Source organism: Phalacrocorax carbo, chromosome 5 (assembly GCF_963921805.1).
Source record: "Phalacrocorax carbo chromosome 5, bPhaCar2.1, whole genome shotgun sequence".
Lineage (NCBI taxonomy): Eukaryota > Metazoa > Chordata > Aves > Suliformes > Phalacrocoracidae > Phalacrocorax > Phalacrocorax carbo.
This window is the reverse complement of record NC_087517.1, coordinates 6,718,209-6,741,736: the sequence shown is the minus strand read 5'-3', so window position 1 is coordinate 6,741,736 and position 23,528 is coordinate 6,718,209. Positions and strand designations below refer to the sequence as shown.

At 40.3% G+C, this 23,528-nt stretch overlaps 1 protein-coding gene across 1 annotated transcript in view; it reads right to left on the bottom strand.

The window, feature by feature from the left end:
* LOC104051226 (von Willebrand factor D and EGF domain-containing protein) overlaps positions 1–23,528 on the bottom strand; it is a 183,996-nt gene that overhangs the window by 50,071 nt on the left and 110,397 nt on the right. The window contains exons 16-20 of the mRNA XM_064453234.1: positions 19,608–19,858; positions 18,149–18,368; positions 12,362–12,499; positions 10,188–10,337; positions 8,565–8,729 (exon numbers count right to left, since the gene is read on the bottom strand). Coding sequence (XP_064309304.1) covers positions 8,565–8,729; positions 10,188–10,337; positions 12,362–12,499; positions 18,149–18,368; positions 19,608–19,858 — 924 coding nt within the window. The remainder of the gene's footprint in view (positions 1–8,564; positions 8,730–10,187; positions 10,338–12,361; positions 12,500–18,148; positions 18,369–19,607; positions 19,859–23,528) is intronic.

Genomic DNA, 23,528 nt, shown 5'->3' with positions numbered 1-23,528 from the left:
ATCAGCTGTTCCACCACTTATAGACCAGAGAGCTCTGGTGATGCTCTCTGGTGTGCAGTTCTACCCCACCTGTGTCCTATAGGAATTAAAACAAAACAAAACAGAAGTCTTTTGTATTTTTATCATAATACAGGAGATAAATTCTCTTTCAGAAATCAAAGGTTGAACCAGATGATCTTTTGACATCCCTTCCAACCTGGGCTATTCTATGATTCTGTGAAATTCTTAATCTAATAAATTATCAGCATGAGAGATAATTTTCTACATCCCAGAGGATCAGTTTTATTATGTTAGCTATAGGCTGTTGTTGTGTCCCTTCAGAAATGAACCACCTCTATACATGTGGCATGTAATTTTGGGGGCAGAATTCACATGGTTTGGCAGTGAAAGTCACCTGATTCTGCAAGCAAGTCCAGTGAAGTGAGTGCCACTACATCTGTAGGTACTTGTTCATCAACACCAGCAAGATGTTAAGGAATTAGCCCTAAATTTCATAGATTCGTAGAATCATAGAATCGTTAAGGTTGGAAAAGACCCTTAAGATCATCGAGTCCAACCACTAACCTATTACTGCCAAGTCTGCCACTAAACCATATCCTCAAGCACCACGTCTACCCTTCTTTTAAAGACCTCCAGGGACGGAGACTCAACCACCTCCCTGGGCAGCCTGTGCCAATGCCTGACAACCCTTTCCGTGAAGAAGTTTTTTCTAATGTCCAACCTAAACTTCCCCTGGTGCAGCTTGAGGCCATTTCCTCTCATCCTATCACTTGTTACTAGGGAGAAGAGACTGAACCCCGCCTCACTACAGCCTCCTGTCAGGTAGTTGTAGAGAGCAATAAGGTCTCCCCTCAGCCTCCTCTTCTCCAGGCTAAACAACCCGAGCTCCCTCAGCCACTACTCATCAGACTTGTTCTCCAGACCCTTCCCCAGCTCTGTTGCCCTTCTCTGGACACACTTCAGCACCTCAATGTCCTCCTTGTACTGAGGGGCCCAAAACTGAGCCCAGCATTCGAGGTGTAGCCTCACCAGTGCCGAGCACAGGGGCCCCATCCCTGCCGTGCTCCTGCTGGCCACACCAGTGCTGACACAAGCCCAGGTGCTGGTGGCCTCCTTGGCCAGCTGTCAGCCAGCACCCCCAGGGCCTTCTCTGCCAGGCAGCTTTCCAGTCATTTTTCTCTAAGCCTGGAGTGTTGCCTGGGGTTGTTGTGACCCAAATGCAGGACCCGGCACTTGCCCTTGTTCAATCTCATACTGTTGGCTCCGGCCCAACGATCCAGCCTGTCCAGGTCCCTCTGCAGAGCCTTCCTGCCCTCCGGCAGATCGACACTTCCACCCAGCTTGGTGTCATCTGCAAACTTACTGAGGGTGCACTCAATCCCCTCATCCAGATCATCAGCGAAGATATTGAGCAGGACCAGCCCCAACACTGAGCCCTGGGGAACACCACTCGTGACCAGCCACCAACTGGATTTGACTCCATTCACCACCACTCTCTGGGCTCGGCCGTCCAGCCAGTTTTTAACCCAGCGCAGATTGCACTTGTCCAAGCCGTGAGCAGCCAGCTTCTCCAGGAGAATGCTGTGGGAGACAGCATCAAAGGCCTTACTAAAGTCCAAGTAGACGATGTCCACAGCCTTCCCCTCATCCACTAAGCAGGTCACCTCATTATAGAAGGAGACCAGGTTAGTGAGGCAGGACGTCCCTTTCATAAACCCATGCTGGCTGAGCCCGATCCCCTGGGTGTCCCGCATGTGCCATGTAATGGCATTCCAGATGATCTGCTCCATGACCTTTCCCGGCACCAAGGTCAGGCTGACAGGCCTGTAGTTCCCTGGATCCTCCTTCTGACCCTTTATGTAGAGGGGTGTCACATTTGCTAGTTTCCAGTCATCTGGGACCTCCCCGGTTGACCAGGACAGCTGATAAATGATGGAGAGTGGCTTGGCGAGCTCCTCTGCCAGCTCCCTCAGTATCCTCTGGTGGATCGCATCTGGCCCCATGGACTTGTGAACATCCAGGTGGAGGAGCAGGTCGGTGACTGCCACCTCTTCAACAACTGGGACTTCATTCTGCATGCTATCTCCATCTCTCAGCACAGGGGCCTGACAACCCCGAGGATGACCAGTCTGACTATTAAAGACTGAGGCAAGGAAACATTAAGTACCTCAGCCTTCTCCTCATCTTTCGTGGCAAGGTTACCTTCCGCATCCAACAACAGAGGGAGATTCTCCCTGGCCCTCCTTTTGTCACTGATGTATTTATAAAAACATTTTTTCTTATCTTTAACGTTGGCGGCCAGTTTAAGTTCCAGCTGGGCCTTCGCCTTCCTAATCTTTTCCCTGCATAACCTCACAACATCCTTGTAGTCCTCCTGAGTCACCTGCCCCTTCTTCCAAAGGCAGTAAGCTCTCCTTTTTTTCTTGAGTTCCAGCCAAAGCTCACTATTCACCCAAGCCAGTCTTTTCCCCCACCGGCTCGATTTATGGCACATGGGGATGGCCTGCTCCTGTGCCTTTGAGACTTCCTTCTTTAATAACATCCAGCCTTCCTGGACTCCTTTGCCCTTCAGGACTGCCTCCCAAGGGACTCTGTTAACCAGACTCCTTAACAATCCAAAGTCTGCCCTTCTGAAGTTCAGGGTAGCGGTTTTGCTGACTCTTTTTCTTACTTCTCCAAGAATCGAGAACTCTACCATGTCATGGTCGCTGAGGCCAAGGCAGCCTCCGACCACCACATCACCCACCAGGCCTTCTCTGTTCGTAAACAGCAGGTCCAGCAGGGCATCTCCCCTGGTTGGCTTGCTTACCAGCTGCATCAGGAAGTTATCTCCCACACGCTCCAGGAACCTCCAAGACTGCTTTCTGTCTGCTGTGTTGTATTTCCAGGAGATACCTGGTAAGTTGAAGTCTCCCACAAGAACAAGGGCTAGCGATTGTGAGACTTTGGCCTGTGCAATTATGGGTCTGTATATTGCACGCCTGTTTTTACCCACCCTGTGCTGTACTGTGCTCTGTATTGCTTATGAATCCTTTTTCTTCAACTCCTGCTTTGCTTTTGCAGTTAGTGGCAAAACTCTTGTGTTGATATAATGGGGCCAGGATATTGGTCCAGCATGAGTTACTTACAGTTTTAAAAGGCTTCTAAGTGCCTTTAACAAAACAGCAATCTTATCAAATTTGTAGAAACAGGGTTGGCTTGCTTTAAAAGCTGTGTGCTATTATAGCTAGATGATTAAATGAGCTTGGAAATTTTAAGAGGAGATAATATTGCTCTCTGTTCTGTCAATGTAAAAAACTACTTGTTGGAAACTGAGTTGTTATTGTCACTTAAAAGTCGTGATGGCACAGTGATTGCTTAAGCAAAAGGTGGCACATTCTTGGTAGGAGGGAAATGTAATCTGTACTTGATGTTCTGATTGAATGTAAATATTATTCATGGCATATAGCTGAGTCTTCTTCCCTAGTGGTTTTATGGCTTGGGCTTCATTGGTCTTCTATTGCTGAGCTACATCATTTCCTAAATATATTATCTGCATTGGAAGCACTTAACAAATTCTGGATTGACAGAGTATATGGATCAGTGAAGCTGGAAACCGTTTATCTTTTAAATTATCTAAACATATTCTTCCCTCCATGCCTACTTTAGTTGTTATGTTTGGGTCTTAGCATATACCGTACAGGCCTCTGTTGATATCTTTCTGAAAATACTTAATATTCTATTAGGTATCCCTAAGGAGGAGAAAGCCATCAGACTCTCAGATTCCCTTTCTACCTTGACAAGCACAGGAGTGGATTTTCAGTGGCAATTACATACTCAGAGGGCAGGAAAGGGTCACCGCTTATGTCCAAAATGCCAGGCTGAGCCTGGCCTCATGTGAAGATTACTGGTATACCATTTGCAAAACTGTGTCTTTCATGAGTCCAAATTTATATGGAATGTCTTTACTGTGGCATTTCTAACCCCACTTCAGCTCCCATTTCATCATGTACCCCTTGAAGAAGGTATCATCATATCACAACTGGTCAGTCTGAAAAAATGTACATTTTTTCCTGAAATACACCAACTAGAAACACTGAAACAATATTAAAAAGGGACAGGCAACTTCCACCAGAAATTCCAAAGATGAATTGTGGACAGAGTTTAAATGACCTGAGTCAGAGCTAGAAGCTGGAAGCCACAGGACTGAGATGCAAATGCTTCCTGGTTTTGGAGCCCACAAGAATAGCTGAGAGCTATTACCACACAGAGGCAAATCAGAGTATTATTTGCTATTTATTTTGTATTTCTGTTATGCCTTCTTTGCAAGGATTTCAGACAACTTCACAGCTAAGGACTGCAGCATCAAAATATTCCTGCCTTTAGGTGAGCCTTGTAACTCATTGAATAAACCAAGTCAAGACTGGTTAGTTGTTCATTGCGAAGCGCCCTCGGAATGCTGAAAATTGTGTGCATTTTATCTACACGTGTTGGTACATACAGATTTTGTATTTAAAAGTTCTGTGTGTGATGTGCCTGCCTTAACAGGTTTTAAGATTTGTCTTCCAGGAACAGCGCTTGGCTCACTCCATTAGGGTAATGCTATTCGTTTAATGGAATCACTTATGATTTACACTGGTGTAACTAGACTGGAATCTGGCCCTTGATCTTTTTAATGCAAATTCATCAATTCTGTTAGATAAGAGATGAAGGGAGTCTGTTATGTTCTTCAGTCATCTCTTGAAGCAAAATCATTTGATTGGTTCCAGGCAGTAAGAGGTCCCTATTCCTGCAGTTAGCTTCAGAGATGAAACCTTGGGTTGGTGACCAAAGCTCTTACTGGAGTTATTTATTTTTCATGGACAGTGATCAATGAGGAGTGCTAAAAATGACAGCACTGATTTCAAGGTTGAAAGTTAAGAATGTAAAACTTAAGTCTAATAATTTCCTCTGGTGTTAGACTGAGCACTATGTGTTTAAACACACACATTCTTTTAATTCAAAACATTTTCTTCTCCTTTTAAATCCACACCTTGATGTTGATCTGACAGTGGTGCAAATGAGAAGGTCACAGAGGTCTCTCTGAAGTAAAATCAAAGTGAATTCAGAAGAATCATGCAGATACTGGAATAGTGTAAAATATAGAGTGCATAAACATAACGAGTAGCTGGCACATACAAAAGTATATCAAGTGCCAAATGTCTACAATACTGCAAATTAACCGCAATGGCAGGAGAGCTAGCAGTGGTGTTCAGAATGGAAAAACAGAACTCGATGACAGAGATCATAAAATAATCCTCTCCCTTGATCTTCTGTTCCCTAAACCAGGAGGGGCATAAAGTGCAGGCTTTGAACAATTTTTTGTCAGTGATGGATGTGGCACTGCTTTGTCCAGTAAAATTGCTGATTTACTAATAGGAAAAAAATAAATCTTTTCTGATGACGCCAACCTCTCTAACCTGCTAAAGAAGGTGCAAACAGGTGGGTATCTCTGTGACTGTGAGTGATGAAACCAGTCCAGAGAAATACCAGTAACGTCCGAAGAGAACTAATATTGCAACAGGCTGTAACATCACCAACATCCCCCATTAGGATATATTAATTTTCTTTGTGCCAAGAATATGACTAATGATACTGCACGGTTTGATTTAATGGATCTGCTTCTTCTAACAAAAAGGTAACAGATATTTTATACAAATGTGAAACGTGCCCAGGGAAGCCTGGACAGATTTAAATTCCTTCGACTTTCCTCTTTATTACAATGCCAGCAAAATTAAGGGACTTTTGATGCTACTAGTAAATTTTTTTTAAAAAATGTAGGATACCTGCTCTATGGATTTTGAAGGGAGAGAAATAGTTTTTTGTTTCTGATATGAGAATGTATTTTTAAAAATAATAATTTCCCTTTGTATGTGAAACTTCATACCAACTTCGATATTGGCGATGTTTTTTTCTTAAGACTAATCTGATGTACTTCAAAAACAGTTGTAACTAAGTCTGGTTTATTTAAACTGGTACAAACTACTGATATAAACCAGGTAAAACACGTAAGTGAGAGTAGATTGAGGCCCTGCATTGTTGGCAGAGCAGGTAAACATAGCTCAGAAACTTATTTGTGGAGTTACATAGTTTGCAGTAAGTCAGGTACATCAAAAGATTAATACCTATTCCATATCAATGCTGAGGAAATGGTGCTTTGTTTATTATAAATCAAAACTGAAGGACTTTTGGGTGCAGCTCATCAAACACTGACTTAGGAAACAATTTTCTTCTGGCATATTTTTTCTCGTCAGTAGTCTACAAAGGCAGTTGGTAATTCTCGTGTTTTCAGTATGAAAAAATTCTTATCCTTAAATCACAACAATTGAATAAAACTTCATGTCAAAAGCAGCCAATAAAAGTACAAAATAGGGATTAGCAGGAGTATTTTTAGATTAAAATTGCAGGAGTTGGAAAGAAGTGGCACATAATCTCAGTACCTTCACAAGCACTGTAGCAAGCTGAAGAGGATCGGTTCTGTTTAATTTGAAGACTGATAGCGTAAGTTACAAGGGAGAGAAGCTATTATTCTAACAGGGAGGATTTCACAGTAATCGAAATCCGTAACTGTACATAAATTTAATTGAAAGTTCATTCTTTTTTGTCTGATATCTTTTAATCTTCAATGCTATACAATACTTCTGCTTGAACTAGCAAAGCACATGAGAAAGGAAGTTAAACCGATCATTTTGGTCATAAATTAGGACACTCATACAGCTGCAGCAATTGCTTTCATTTCTAAATATTAAAACAAATTACTATTCTCGTCTAACCTTGAGGCACAAGATTCTCATCGTTTATATTGTGATATAATTCACATGAGTGAATATAAGGTTCTGATGGAACAAAAAATATTTCCTCTTTGTTGCCTCCCCAGAGCACTCAAGCTGGTTGCATGGCCATGTTTGCAGCGTGAAGTCCCAGGCTCAGTTTGTGTATTTGAGTGGAAAAAGAAAAACAAACCACTGGCCTCTGACAAACAACTGGCTTTTGAAAGAAGCATTTATTAGTTTCAGATCCTGATACTTGGGATATTTCTTAAATCTTTCCTGGAGCTGTGTATGGCAGGTATGAATCACAGTAAATGGCAACTACTGTCTACGCTTCCCTTTTTAGAACATATGCAAATTTACTTGTTAATGTTTATATAAGCACAATGTAAGTGTGTCTGATTTACTGTACCACTATCTACAGCTGTATACTATCTGTTCTACTCAACAGCATTTAAATGACCTTTGGGGTGTACAAAGCATATCCCATTATCCCATTAACAACAAGGTGCAGCTTTGGGCAATAACAGCACTGTTAGTTTATTTATATGCACAATGATTTATTTATTTTGCTCAACTACTTTTACAGCTTCCCCAAGTTATAGAAGAGTCAATAGCTGACTTAGTGACTCTGACAAACTAAGTAATACATTGTACGTACTCATTGCTTGAGAAAGAAAAATGTTGGGTTTATTTTTGTGACCTTTAGATGCAGAGAACTGGCTAAAATCAATTTATAGTTCAAAGAGATTGGATGATACCTACACTAAGCAGTAAAATTGCTTCCGCTTTGATAGTGTGCATTAAAATATAACGCTAAGGTAACAGTCATTGATTTGGATCCAGAATGGAGAGTGAAGGTGGGTTTGTCAAGTGGAGGAGGTGTGGGAACAATTTGACAGGTTTCAAACTAGTCTGTCTTGAATACTTAAGAAAAAGATTTAGAAGAAAACCAAGGAATCTGACATAGTAGCTATCATTATTAAGGATTAAACATGAGTTCTCTCGGCAAATCATCCCGTGCAGTACAAAGGGGACAACCATCCAGGCTGTCCCTGGGGAGCCACACATTGAATTATGAGAATTTCATTGAGAGACTGCAGGATCAGATGAATGATGAGTCATTGCTATGCTATTGCCACATTCTGCCTGAGGTCAGGACCCAGCTTTTCTTTTATCACAGCAGAAGACCTCTTCTAATGATCAGTCCTCAGGATTAATGGGACCAGCTGAGTTTCAGAGCTCCCTAAGGAATATTATTGCTCAGGCTACGAATGATACTATTGAAATGCTTTAATTATCTGTTGCTATTAGTTGTTCGTACAGTTGTCCTTACATGACACTTTGTTTATCATCATCTTCACAGGTCACCTTGGAGAAGAGATGTCTTGCAGCTAAAGAATGAGGAAGAAGGAAAGCAGAGTAATACTGGCATGTGTCATGTTCTGATCTTACTGAGGAGGAAACATGTTTTGAAATCCAATGCCAGTGCTGTGGCAGAAACACAGATGTGGTGACTCATACCACCTAGTAAGTCCTGCTGTGAAGAATTCTCCCTAGTGGTAAATGAGGTGGTTAATCCACTGATTTTTGACTCCCAGAGCCAGGTATTCCTGAAATAGGACCTGCTAGCCGCTCATCAGGTAAGAGTGAAGGAAAAAAAAGCCTTCAGCGTTTGATTATAAAGTACATTGTATTGTAATGCCATACTGGTTCATATTTTCTTACAGCCTTTGGATGTAAAACCTTTTTAAAATTCTAAAAATTAGAAAGTACCTGGTCTGGGGACTTTAGTACAGTTTCGGCCATTTCCAAAAAACCCTACTGGACATCGGCCGCAGACGTATCCGATGTAAGGTGGTTTCCGATCAAAACATAATGCTCCAGGAAAACATGGCCTGTTGGCACAGGTAGTAATATGTGACAGTGGTGCTGCGTGGCCTAAAAAAGAAGGAAGTTCAAGCACGTTCGTTTATAATTTCTCAAATCAAATGCATATATAGAATTAAGCAGGGACTGCCTGAGCCCAGCTAAGGCTATATAACTGCCTTTATTCTTTTAAAGTCTAATTAATGCAGAATGTTCCCAAACCTTGAGCCAAACATGAGAATGTCCTGTAGGCACAGTGCAACAGAACAGCTGTTTCTCATTAAAGCAAGATTTATTAGTCTGCTAATTACATGTTTTCAAGTTTATTACTCAAAGTTGTTTGGCATTTATCATGGATAATATAGAAACTGTAATTTTCAGCATAACTGAAAGATTAACTAAGTGAGAAACTGTATTATTCAGTCATCCATTTGGCCTTTTGTAATTGGAAGGTAATCATCAAACCTTGCAGCAAATATACCTTACCTTTAAAAATACACCGTCAAATATATATATTTCTGATCTAGAGATCATCTTTAATGTGTCAAACTTTGTATGACAGGAGACTGCTTTAACGATCTTAGAACTATGTGCAAAATTTAACACTCTGCTAGTATGTAATATTTTATCACTTATGATGTCACTGAATAGCAAGTGTATATGAACTGCCTGTGAAGTATTTAATAGTGTCAAGACAGAGAACAGATGATGAATAAAATCTTAATGATGGTTGTAGATCTTTTTTAATTGCCCCCAGTGAGGTCTCCATCATGATTCTCAAGTATTCTCAGCATCATTCTTGCACCTTGCCTACAGCATTATGATGGATACCTGTAAGAGGCAAGTTCTGGCTAGGCGTTGGCTGGCCTGGTACAGATACAAAAAAGAGAAGGTGAGAGAACAAAAAAATCTTTTCTTTTACATATGCCCCTACACAACAGATATGCCCAGTCTCAATTCTCCCTGCTTTCACTAGAAAAACAACTAAACATGCAACGCTTACTGCAACAGGGACACGGTAAGTGTCGTGCAGGTGCACACCCCTGATAGAGAGTGCTATAGTGCTCTGCGTGGGAAAAGCAGCTGCCACAGTCAAGTTCATACTTCAAGAGACGGTCTTCGCTTATGCTCAAAACTCAGTCTTAATTCAGCGACTGCCTGTCAAACGCTGAAATAAAATGTCAGCGTCACTTGGCAATGGCACGTTGGCATAAGGTGTCATTCTTATCGTCTTGCTTTCCGTTGATCAGTAAGATTTGGAGTGATTTTGTTCTACCTCAGAAGGGATGTGATTTCTAGTTAAGCCTGACCATTCTGATTGCTATTGCTGTAATGGCTCTCTTCCTGTATAAAATTGTTTAGCAGCACTCCAGTCTGATGTATTGAGGGGGTTTCTGAGTTTTAACCCTGTCTTTCTCTGATATATTACAAACAGCTAGTTTATGTTTACTGTTAAGACTGTAAAATGTATGACTTTCAAATATGTAAACTGCAGCAACTGAAAAAGATTGCATATCCTTGTATACCTACCAAGTCCATCACTTATACTGAAATTCTTAATTACAGGAGAATCCTTCTCTAAGGGTTGCGGTAGCTGCTTAACCTCGGTCTTGTTCAAATCACCTTTGTCATTGCCTTTTTCCGTGCTTAAAGCTTTTGTAATGTCAGCAGCAAGCAGAGCTGTGAAAAGAAAGTATGGAGACAAGGAAACAGGGTGTCAGCGCTTACCTGTGATTGATGACAAAAGCAACGGTAACAGCAAATCAAATAACCTGACATAAGTTTATTCTGGAAGCCAACCACCAAGCAAATAAAGGCAAATCAGGTGAGTCAGCTGCTGACATGCAGCAAAGCTTCAACACAAATACAGAAAAAATTACTATGCCCAAACTCACTGAACTTTGCTTATCTGGGAGACATAATATGCACAGTGATCTTTTACTGAGCTAAGGGCAGCACGAAGGCCTCAGGTCCCCATGTATTAGCATTGTTACTTGAATGACGATGCTCCACAACACACTGGGACCTGTGCTCTGCCCGATTCGTGCCTCTCCCTGAAAGCTTCTTTCTGAAACTATGTTGTGCATGTTTGTTGCCTTTGGTTAGTTCAGCTGCATACTTTGGACGTGTCAAAATGCCTGGTGGAGTCTCTAAAAAATATTGATTTCTGCATAATTTTAATATAATTTCTTGAATGAAATAGAGATTGTAAAGTCTACGTGGATACCTGCTGCAAGCTAAACAACTCTTGGATCTCTTGGATATTCTGTACTCTTAATAAATCCCGAGACTATGACTCTTTATATATATTAAATAATGCAATGAGCTATAGCCCACTCTAACAGCTATAAAGTTACTTCAGTTTTCTCCTCTTTCCTCCCAGAAGCCTTGCTTCTGCAAGGAAATCATACTTGCTTCAGCAAGGGAATTATGAGTAGGCCTGTTAAGTCTGGATATCAGAACCACAAAGATTGATTTCTATCCTATTTTAGGTGGACAAGGAAGGCCTCAGTTTTATTCCTTCTAATAAATGTGCATTTCGGAAATAGAGAAATCCTTCTGTAATTAAAAACATACAAAGGAAGAAATGACTTTTCTGATATATTTCAAAAAAAGGGCATTATTTTGTATATCCTCCCTTCATTGGTCAAATTACCCATAAGTATATGCATTAGTGAAACAGATATAAAATTGCTTTGAAATAACGCATGTGGCCAAATAATACAGGGGAAAAAAACATTCTGTACAGACGTTTGGCAATATGATTGAAGGGATATTGTAAACCTGGCAAAGGCAGTCCTGCTGGTGCCAGAATCCTGCAGTTACAACTGAGACTTTCTACATCAGATTTTTTTTCTTTTTTGATAGTCAATATGACAAAAAGTTAATATCTTCGCAGTTAATATCTGTATCTTTTGCTTTTCAGATTTCTTTGGAAACACCAACAAACAAACAAATGTGAAACACTTCAAGTGTTGATTTCTCTCCTTCTGGCCAACCAAATGTTATTTTTCAAGAAGATTTGTGTGTATGTGACAAACAAGCAGCATGTGAGTAGGTCGCATCTCGTGCACTGGGAAGGTCTCAGCAGAGTACGAAGCCACTTTAGCCTCCCTGCTAAAGTCTGTTGCCTCAAAAGCAAATACTGAGCAGGTGTAAAATTGTTCCTTGCCATTTCCCTCACCAGCTGGGACCTGTGGCTTGACTTTAAGCCAAACATGAGCTCAGTAGCTGTGGACTGTATCCTCTAATGAAAGCACACCTTGGAAACAGGTGAAAGGATGTGAAGGATTTGCACATGAACCTCGTTCCTCTTACCCTACATCCTGCTTACATAGCATTCACCCAGTACAAAAGTAATCCTGGGGGTGCTCTCCAAGTACTTGTTATTGGAAGGTATATTTTGGAGTGAAACAGTGGAGAAATGGGGAACATCCTTGGCAAATTACCTAGCTTGATTCTGGAAAATACTTTTTTGTATGCTATGGTGTTCATTCCAATCAAAATGAAAATAAACTGCAGCAAAAAATAGCAAACAGACCAATTTGCAATTATCCATATTAATATAAAATGATAATATTCTGCTTTGTGTATATAAAGGTCCATACTGGAAGTGAGTGGCAAAGCACTCAATTAAGGATAATAGTAGTAGAACCAAACCCATTTTCCCCCATCTAGTAAAATAAATCATGCAAAACACTTACATTTGCAAGTTTTACCATTTCCTTCCATTCCACTGGGGCAAATTCCACATACATATGATCCAAAGGTATTCATACAAGACACTCCAGGAAAACAAAGGCTCTCCTCACATTCATTCCTATCTTCCTGACAAGTAAGCCCTGTGGCAAAACAAAGAGGATGTTAATAATCAGGAAAGATTCCCTGTTTATTCCTCATCTCAAATGTTGAAGCAGACTAAGGCTTACTTCTCAGCTGTAAACTCATTACAGGGTGCGTCACTCACGTTAGAGCCAAATTCCCCACTGTCTCACTTAAACCTGCTTTTATCACACTGTTTATTACTGTCATTACTGGCACCAGAAGTGCTGAACTTGAGAATACCACTTGTAGATAACTGTGCATGTTAAATAAATTATTTCCCTGCATTTTACTTCTTTGTTGCTGCTTTTGTTGTCTTGTTTATGTGAGATCTTTGTCATATACTGAGTGTCACCATTTTGGCTTTAGGATATGAGGACCCGTGCATTGACCTGTTGTGCTTTTCTTTTCTATGTGAACCTCACATAATTAATAGCTTATTGTGAACCAGCCTGATAGAGTCTGGCTGAAGGTTAACCTGAAAGAATGATCAGATTTTTTAAAAAGCAATTTTTTTCTATTTAAAATTAATATTTGAAGAAACATTCTGAAATGTCCCTGAGCCACAGTGCTGGTGTACAGAAGATAAGCTGCTATAGGATTTGAACCCCAAACAATGTTTTGTTGGCACTGATTTTGGAAATAAGGTTTTAAAAATCCCTTAAAGCAACTGATATTCAAATTCACAGCTCTGGATGATTTAACAGATACCTATAGGGGAAGGTGACCCAAAAGTTAAAATTGCTGTCTGAAAAGCAAATTATGCAGAGTAATCACATACAATGTTGTTAAAAACTCCCTCAGGCTTCAGGTATGCGTGCTGCTGTCTCTGTGCACTTGAGAATACTTGCTAGGCTATTGCTGGTTACCAAAATATGCAGCCCTGATAGCCTGTAAACTAGCCCGTATCACTTCTATTAAGGCATACCCTTTGTGCCTTGTAGGAACACCCAAGGAGATTGGGACGCCTTCTCGAGAGTCTGGGTGCCTGCTTCAAGACATTTGACAAGGTACAGAAAGGCTTGTTCCCTATCAGATATCCAGCTTTATCATGAAAGAAGATTTAAGGATAAAAGAATATTTTTTTTTTCTCTTCAGAAAAGAAATTTGTCACAGCAGAATGAATTACAGGATGATAAAACCAGAACATTATTATTCATCTCCTACAATATCATCTCTCATTGCCTCAGCATTTTAGATAGCTTCCATGACTCCTTGCAAGTTAAAATAGCATCTCCATGTAAAAAACTCAAACTGAAGTCTCTCTTGATTGAGCTGCCTAAAAGAGTTAGTGACATCACCTTCTTGTGCCTGCTTTGTCTTGTGGAAGAAAAAAGAACACAAAAGCCATGTTCCTTTTCTGGTGCCATCTCAAGCTAAGTCGTTCTGGTTTTACATGCTTCTTGCTTCATTCATGTAAGTTGGACATCACATAGTATTGCAGGGCTTAACTTTTTTCCCTCCCTTGTTACATTTTGGATTACTGTTTCTATTGCATAATTTAATTAGCACATTCGTAGCATCAGGCTGCTTTTTTCTGATACTGCTTTCTGATGATGCGTTGGGAAGTTATTAGACATCACATTCTGGAAAATACTGAATGAGCTACCCTCTGATTAGGTTAGTAGTTATTTTCTTTCTCTGAGTATTATATAAAGACTAAACATGATACCATAGAAAATGAAAGTAGGAATGAAGTTCCCAGTTTCAGTAACAACCGCCACTTCGCCCCCAGTCCCCCCTCCTCCCTCCTACATACTCAGTTTTTGCTGCAGAGGGCTGGCTTTAAAATCTCAAAGGTGAGAGAATTACAGAAAGCAAAGGATCACCATAAGTAAGCTAAACTTTAAAATTCAGTCACTTGACTGAGTTTTGTAACGTAAAGGTGGATATGCAAGCATTTCTTTTCCTTCAGAGAGATTTGATTTTACACAGTATCTCATCAACTTGGGCGTAATGATAATCCAGCTGAGTCCAAGGACAAATGTTTGCAAAGTCTGAAATTTGGCTGAAGGTTGGTGAAGAAACAGCAGAAATGGACAGAAAACTGTCTGCCGCAAGAAGTGCCAATTATTCTGTTTGCATGACCTCCAGTGCACTGCAACACAAGGGAGTCTCAATCCTCTTGGCACTGCTACAGTACAAATAAAAATAATAGGAATAAAAGATCTTCAGGTTGCAAGGTTGGAACATCTGTTTCTGTGCCAGCTCTATTTCTCCATCCCTGCATGGGAAATTGGCTGAGAAGATAAAGTCCTTTTATGCCTTGAGAGGAGCTGGCCACCTACAGATGCAGAGAAAGACTTTTTGACTGTGTTCACATTAAGTTGACTCTAAAGGAACGGGCAATCTCATTTAGGGACTCTATGGTTATTACAAACCATGAACAAGTCTTGGGGTTTTCTTCAGTTTCCTGAAAAGTAAAATGAAATTATATAGTGCCATCTTGCCCCCTGGCCCCCAGTTTAATATTAAACAGTGGTACATGGGGAAAGAAAGAATAGTTGTGGTTGAGATACAGTTTTCAAGGATGAGTTCTGTTCTCAGGCGGCTGATGTTCTTGCTGTCAGTGGCCAAAAGAAGAAACAAGAGGGATTTTTGTTGTCTTGTTAACAAAGTCGAAGAAAAATGAAAGAGCTTTGAACACTCAATGAGATAAATGCGTATAAGTCTCTGCAGAAATTTGAAGATGGTAATAATTCTGGAGTCATCCTCCTGTCAGATTTTCCAGTGGCTTTTCTCCCTGCCTTTTTTTCCATTCCTATATTGTACCTTTACATTGCCTGAGATACACAGGTGCACTTGAGTTGCTACTGCTTAGCAACACACTGCGTTCCCTGTGCCGCTGCTTCTCTTGTAATGGTGTTTGGGAAGCTCTCAAAAGAGTTAACTTTTTGTTTCTACTACCTGTTCACTATCATTTGTAAAGATTTGATGGTGAAGTGGTGCTGTCACTTGAGCAGTATAGCATTGCCTTCTCATTAGATTATTGATGGTTTTCTGGGGAATTGAGACATAAACACAGCATCATGGATGAGCTTTTATTGTTGTCACAGAACCTGCCCTGAAGTAAAATCATCTACTTCCCAGCTGGCTTCCAGCTCCACTTGCCCATAATTTTTCACCTGCTATTAAAACTTTGGGATATATTCCTGTTTCACTCAATCATATCTTTTTTTTTTCTGTCATTGCTTGTGTTTTAGCATTTTTTGGCAAAGGAAGTACAGCAAAAATAATGGTCATTTATTTAACCTGGCAAGTGTTAAGGGTTCAGGAAAGCCCAGTGTTTCTCTGACCATCAAGGTGCCCTTGTCTCTAGAGTCAGCTGTATGTTGCTTTCAAGCATGTGATTTTGAAGTGTTGGATATTTCATTCTTTACTGTTTGTGTAAGAATGAGAACCACATTTCAGAATATGCTCCATGTGAATTTATAAACAATGCATTGTAATTATGGCAGATTTTTTAATGTGGAATAATAGAGCTTGATTCCTCTCCGTCTATGTGCAATACCGCATAAAGTAAGGAGGGCAGCAGTGTGAAACTGGTGATGATCAAACAACAGGAGCAGATCCACTGAAGTTATTAAATAATGGAATTATATTGCTTTTTATTCATTTAATCCACCTCCTTACAGGCAATGAATAATTTTTCTCATTGGAAATTTCCAAGTATTTAACCAAATACAGCCAAAAAGGTTCCCAAATTTTCCTGTTTTTCCAGGGGGATTCAAGACATTCTGGCTATGTTTGTTTAGTTTGGAGATTTTTATATTTTGATCAAACTTTCATTTTCTAGCTTTATTCTCCATGCTTTGGCTTGTGCATTCTTGCATCAGTAGAGTCTTTGGTGGAACAAACACTTTGGATAGTAGCAGGCTTTGGCTATTTGATAACATTACCTGAAGTCGATACCGCCTAGGTGTCATAAATCTTTTAGACCATTTTTCTGAACTTCCACTTCTGAATGTTTTTTATTTTTCTTTTCTGCTGGAATTTTGTAGTTAATGAAATCTGGACTTGCAGTCTCACATGACCAAACAAAGACAGTTTCATGAACTGCTGAGGGGCAGAAAGGGTACCTTTCTCCCTGTGTGAGCCCATTGAGTAAAATCTGTTCATTGCTTTTGTTTAGAATTTTCTTCTATATATACACACTATAAGCAGTAAGAATCATGTGCATTTGATGTTATTTCTACTGTTTTTTTCAAACCTATAGCACTGCACAGCAGCCAATATGGGTCTCATGAATTCATTCATGCTTTCATATATGAACAGACTAGGGTTTTTGACAGGGTCATGGACTGAAATCTGAAGTGGTTTTTTTCTTACTCTGCTTTTGAAATGGTTCTGATCCAAGAGACAGTCTAACACAGTTTCAGTTAGCACCTTTCACTTGCGGGAGACTAATTTGACAAGGACGGATAGCAACACAATGTCTTTATTTTCCTATGATTGTTATTTTAACTGGCCCCTTGTCTGCGAAGCTAAGCAAGAACCAGGTTTAGAAATCCTGTTGAAGTCCTGTATGTTCAGATTTGCCTTGTACCTCCTGAAGAGCTGAACTGCAAATGAAAAGACCCCAACTTTCATGAAACTCCAGGAGAAGGCATGTGTAGGCCAACATGAAACTCTTACGTTGGAAGTGAGGTTACGCACAGCTGGAGAGTGGGTCCCAGCTTGGAGGAGGTGGCAGGCACTCTGAGACCCAACAGCTCAGCCAAACTCCAGAAGCTTAATGCAGAAGAGAGTCTGCATTAACTGGCTCTGCCAGTTCCAGTGTGCCGAGCACCGGGGAGTCGTTGTCTGCATGCTCACAAGTGCTTTTTCACCTGTGTGAATCATCACAGATGTCCTGAATTCAGTGAAGCTGACTATAACTTGCATGATAGGTACCAACATGTTCTTTCTTCATCTTCTTTTCCTCATTTTTCAGGTTTTCCTGTTTGCACTCTAAGTCTTGCATCTACCTCTTTGGCCTCACTGCATTTTGTTCTCCAACTCCTCCTCTTCACACTTTTCATTCTGCTTTTCTCAAAGAACATTTTTTTGGTGCAGTGATCATTCCTCTTCCCTGTGTCTCTTAGAATCACATTATGGCCAGCCCTGAACAGTTCAAAAGGTTAGATTTTTTCCATCAGCATATCTGAGAACAAAATGGGTTTGTGGTTTTCTAATGCTTAAATTCAATGAAGTTTCAACTGCGACTAAAGGACAATTTATTTTTGCATGTTTTCCATATCTACTTCTTCTTCCTAGACCTAGAAAAATAATTCATTCCAAGTTCTTTCATTGGCTTAATTTAGTAAAATCCCGTGGAGTGCAAAAGGGTCCTGGATCTTTGCCTTTTCTCTCTTCCGCTAAGTCTTCTCCTAGCTCATCTCATGGATGGACAAATCCATGGGAAATAAGCAGGTGGAAACTGAGATCAGGGAGGTTCAAAGCCTCCTTGAGTGATCATTTCAGGACCACAGAGCTTTAGGTCATTTTTCCTTCCTTGAGCATGGATAATTAGATAGCTGGTTTTGCATATTTTCTGTCTAAAGCTAAGTCATGGGAGCAGAAGAGCAGGCTTGTGTAGCCCATTTGACGCTTGTGGTCATGCTGCACTCAGAAAACCCTGTAGCACTATGTATCTAGTTAAATCAGAGATGGAAACAGTGAGGTGTTACCTCCCAAACCAGGGGGACATTTACAGAAGTAGCTATCCACGCTGTCCACGCATGTTCCGCTGCCACAGGGGTTTGATTTGCAGTCATTAATATCTTCCTGGCAAAATTCTCCATCCAATCCATTTGGACATAAGCACAGGTATTCACCGAGGCCTGGAGGGAATTTAATATTGGTAACACATGTTCCACCATTGAGGCAGCTGCAGGGCTTCACTCCAACCTGAGGAAGGCAAAAGGGAGTTGTAAAATTCCTGCAAACAATCACAGCTGAGAGGTATGTTGTTACCCTTTAGGAAGGGACAGATTTGCAGAGCAAACATGTTATCTAGTATTAGTAAAACTTATTTCTAACCAATTTTCTTTGTCTAGCTAGATGATCTCACACTCAGCATACTTATTTATTTGACTAAAACTTGACTTTAAAGGGATTTTTTTCTTTTCATCATTTAGGGGCACATTCTAACTTCTTATAAGGGAAAAAAAATCCTATTTGCTATGACAGCAGTTTTTACACAGTATCTGAGGGCAGAATTTGTTCCTTATTCTTCAAAGAAGAAATAAAATATCTTTTCTCTTTGCCTGCCTGCCCTCCTTACTGTTTCACATTACAAATGGCTCCCAGGCAGGAACATGATTGTGGAACTCCTTAGCTGGTCTCTCTCTTCAGGGAAGAGAGGTTCATGGTTTTATTTTATGTATGTAGAAGAACAGCATTTCAACAGATTAAAACCTCTGCATTATCTCACCTAGTTAAACACAGGTCTAGTTTGAAATGTTTCCATTAAAAACTGTACCTAGACTCGAGTTTTCCCTTTGCTGTGTGGGCTCAGCAGATTGGTATTTTTGATGATAGTGGTTTGAATGAGTAAAAATTGGAATCTTCAGGGGAAAAAAAATATTTTTTTTCTTTACAAAACTGTTCTTATGTCAAGAGTCTGGATCCCACTTTATTAGCTCACCCTATCACAGGATTAATGTTAAGCTATTCAATAAAGACAATGCAATGCAGAAGCTCTGCCAAGAAACTTAAAGCACAGGGTAATGACATAAGAGCAAGACACACTCTAAAAATATCATTGAGAATGAGTTATAATCTCCCTTTTATAGCTAAAACTTGGTCTTTTATGTTATATGCTTTTTTCTGCAATCCAAATGCAGAATGTGAATTTTAAAGCAGATTAATGAACCATTAAAAGGCTCTGCAAGAGTGTTCTTTCAAACAGCAATCAATAGTACTCTCTCTTGTTCCTTGTATATATAGTTTCTCTGTTCTTGGAGATATTTATTCCATTAATTGATCATTATTGCTGTGCTGGATAATATACACTTATGAGGAAATAGCTGAAGTCTTGGTTTTCAAGACAGTAACAAATTATTAGCTATAATGACAATTGCACCAAAGCACTGACATGATAAACAGGTTTGTTTTGTTTTTTCTTTAAAGCGCTCCTTTCCTTACCTCAACAGAATATCTGCTCTGTGCATTGCACTCATCCGACACAGTGAATTCAAAGGTCTGCGTTTCTTCGGAATCAACTTTCCAGATAAGAAGGCCAGCAGGAGAGAGCCTGGCATCCTGTGGCCCAGCCTCTAAGATGAATAGCACAGCTGACCCTTCCGGATCCACTGCTATTAACTGGTAAACAAAATTCTCACCAATAAATGTCAGCAGCTGGCTGGAGGGGGCCTGGAACACAGGAGGCAGGTTGTCTAAACAGCAAAAATGAAACCATGATTACATAAATTCCAGTTTCTCCCATGTAAAATTCACAGCGCAGGTCTTTGTAGGGGTTCTTTTAAAGAAAAAGGTACAGAACGTTCCCTGAGACTGATGGAGGAAGCAATTTAGATGTTAGAGGCAGCAAATGGCTTTACCAAAAGTGTACCTTTTTCCTCCTATTTGTTTCATGCCCCATACTGAACTTCTCTCCCATACGGAACTTTGATTACTTTTGATGTGTTATCAGATACATGGGAGGAGATCAGACAGGACTTCTATAACCACCCACTAATCCTCCAATTCTTACTAAAACTTTAATTAATTGTATTTCTAATACTTACAGATATATATTCTATCTGCTACTCTATCTATCTATCTATCTATCTATCTATCTATCTATCTATCTATCTATCTATCTATCTATCTATCTATCTATCTATCTATCTATCTATCTACCTACCTACCTACCTACCTACCTACCTATCCACCCCCCCCACCCCCACCCACCCCCCATTTAAATATAAGTAAACTATATCTCAAAATGATGAATGACAAATCAGTTGGGTCAGCAACTCGGGGAAAAAAAAGATTGTGTAAGTCTTCCATTGAGTAGACTCTTCTGCCTTTCCACATGAGAAGTAATTAAGCCTGAGCATTCTGACTGAATTCAGTTGGCCATTTCATCAGGAATACAGGTCTTCTCAGTGCCAGCCGAGGTACATCAGTGATGCTGAGATTGTCTATCCCCGGTGACAGTAGTGCATATCATGTCACCATTGGCACTGTTATTTCTAGTGTTGTTATTTACATTTAATATTTCCTTAGTGAAGATAAAAACCTAATTGTACAGGGCTATTGTACCGTGGAAGACAAATGCTACCTGAAGATATATAATATAAATACTTAAGGAGGACACGGTAGTGGAAAGTACTACATTTTATAATTAGAGGCCAAGGAAAAGTAGGATCAGATGAGTACCCTGAGGTGACAGCAGCTCTGTGCAGGGAGTTTCATGTCCATGTCCTAAGCCTCCTCTGTCTGAAGCCGTCTTTCCTCTTTAACCAGAAGTACAAATTGACATGTATCGATATTTAAAGGAATCTTCTCACAATGTAATTTGACCATAGCTATGTTTAACTTAAAGAACATTTCCAATACTGAGGATTCATTTCAAGTCACACTCTAAAACTATGAAGTATATATGTGTTCTCATAAGGCCTGAGTGTATCTTTGCATTATGCTTGTGGGAAGCCATCATTAGGGGGTTTTTTTTGAGGTGCATATCCTTTTATCAAGCTTCACTTTCTATAGCATGCCTCATATTATGGAATTATTTAGATGTGTCTCTCCACTCATTGCTGCTATGCTGTCAGAGCTTTCTAAACTGCTTGTCCAGCAGATTGTCCTGGCATAACTGTTGAAAGCTTCCATCTATTAATTTACCTTTTATTTCCCAAACACTTAAACCATGGAGCCCATAAAGGTTGTATCCAAAGTAATCAATGAAATATTGATGCTGGGTGTGCATTTACAGATAAACACAAAGGTGTTAAGTGGATGGAGGGTAACGAGAAGTTGTAGGCACAAAATAACATAAAATCAGATGTTCTGAAAGTAGACTGTGAAAAGAGTGTTTCTGATTCCACAGAGATCTCCTTGCTGTTGAGTGAATATACAGTCCCAATTATTGCAGAACTTTTAAAAAAGGTTTTCACAATTTTGAAAACAAGTCTGACGAACCGTTTCTTCTCAATATTTTTAAGTTCCAAAATTATTAAAAAGTGAACCATGATCTGTTTCAGATTTCCCAAATCAATTCTAGCTTTATAAATTCCAAAACAAATGCAGGTTTTTTCTCTTTTAAGCCATTTTCTGAATTTTAAAATCAACCTGTCTCAGTATTAGTAATGAGTCTGTCTATACAACAATCAGGATCAGCCCATCCCTAGAGATGCTACTGCTGTGGCCAATACAGTGGAAGGACAGAAAGGAGGCAAGGGTTTTGAGTCACAGATAATAGCTCTCATTAGACTAAACTATATCCTTGGGGAAAAAAAACACACACTTTCAGGTGTACAAGCTCTTCTTCAGGTCTGGCTTACCTGTAGGCATTTTAATGACTCATGCAAGTAACATCCAATGAGATTTTTAGTTGGTCAAAACTTGGGATGGATCTGTCTAGACCTTTTCTGGACAGGGAGTGTTAAATTCCAAAGGCTGGATTTTTTAAGACATAAACTAGAGGTCTATGTTTTTAAACAGAGAAAATTCAAAGTGGATAGCCTGGAACAGGAATTAAAATGACTCACAAACAATTCTCTCCCTTCCTGTTGTGTTCTTGCTTCCAAAATTGATTTCAGACAATTTATGACTTCTTGTATTACTGGAAACTGTTGGGTCCTTTCTGGTCCTTCTCAAAGGCATTTCTATCACCTTTGAGAAAAGTGTGTCTGCTCACTTCTCTCCTTGGCAGTGTGTCCACTGGAACTGTGGACTCCAGCCATTGTGTTACAGCTCTTGCTGTTTCTGCTGCTATACCGTCTAGGATCCTCGCACCCTGAGTATCCCCAGCAGTTCCCCAAGGGCAAGAGTAATTTTTGTCTCCTTCCAGAAGAGTCCTGCTGACCTAGTCACAGAATCACCGAATCGCAGACGGGCAGGGGTTGGAAGGGACCTCTAGAGATCATCCTGTCCCACCCCCTGCTTGAGCAGGCTCACCCAGAGCAGGGGCACAGGACCGCGTCCAGGCGGGGTGTGAATGTCTCCAGGGAAGGGGCTCCACAGCCTCCCTGGGCAGCCTGTGCCACTGCTTCCTTTAGTCACCCTAAAGGAATATAAAACTGCAAGCAAACAAAGCAAAGTGGTCATGTCACTCACATACGTCTCTGTAATTTGTTTCTGTTTACAGAACCTAAAAGTGCAGAGGAACTCTTTCTAGAACCAATACATGAATCTACATAAAAGTGGTAATGTAATCTTTATATTGACCAGGTGCCAATGTGCTCCTGTAAGTGGGGAGATGTGCTGTGAGGATAATGCTGCTAGAAACATGGATTATCTGTAAAGCATGTGGTAAGCAATGGTTGTTGCTTACACTGGGGAGGTAGCCATGAAAAACCTATTATTAAGTCCTTAGCATTCAGGAGGTGCTTCAAAAGGCAGCCCTTCTCCATGACCCCTGCCATGACAGGCTGCAGAATGAGCCTTTAGGTTCCGTCGCAGTGAAGGTAATGAGTGCCTGGTCCCTATCACTTAGACTCCCTGCCAAGCCAAGGTCTTTTGTGTGGCATTTCATAGGGTTCGGCTCAGGGAAAGAAAACAATTCTTTGAGATACTAAAAATATACATTAGTGTTTCAAAAGCAGTGTTTTCCCCAAATTGTTCCCTTAAAGATTCATACCTGCAAGATGATTACAGATGTATTTAGGGTCCATCGCATTTATCTGACAGACTTGGGCGCTGCATGGGACACACCGGCATATCAACAATTTCATTTTCAGGTGTTATTTTCGTTTTATTAATCTAATATTTGTCAGGTTTCGACCAGAATAAGATACACACTCAGAAGCATAGTGCACTCAGTGAGTACTGTCTGCTTCTGGTCAGTCTGCATTTGTGGTGCACCCAATAATTCCCGTTGCAAACAGCCCACACTATTGT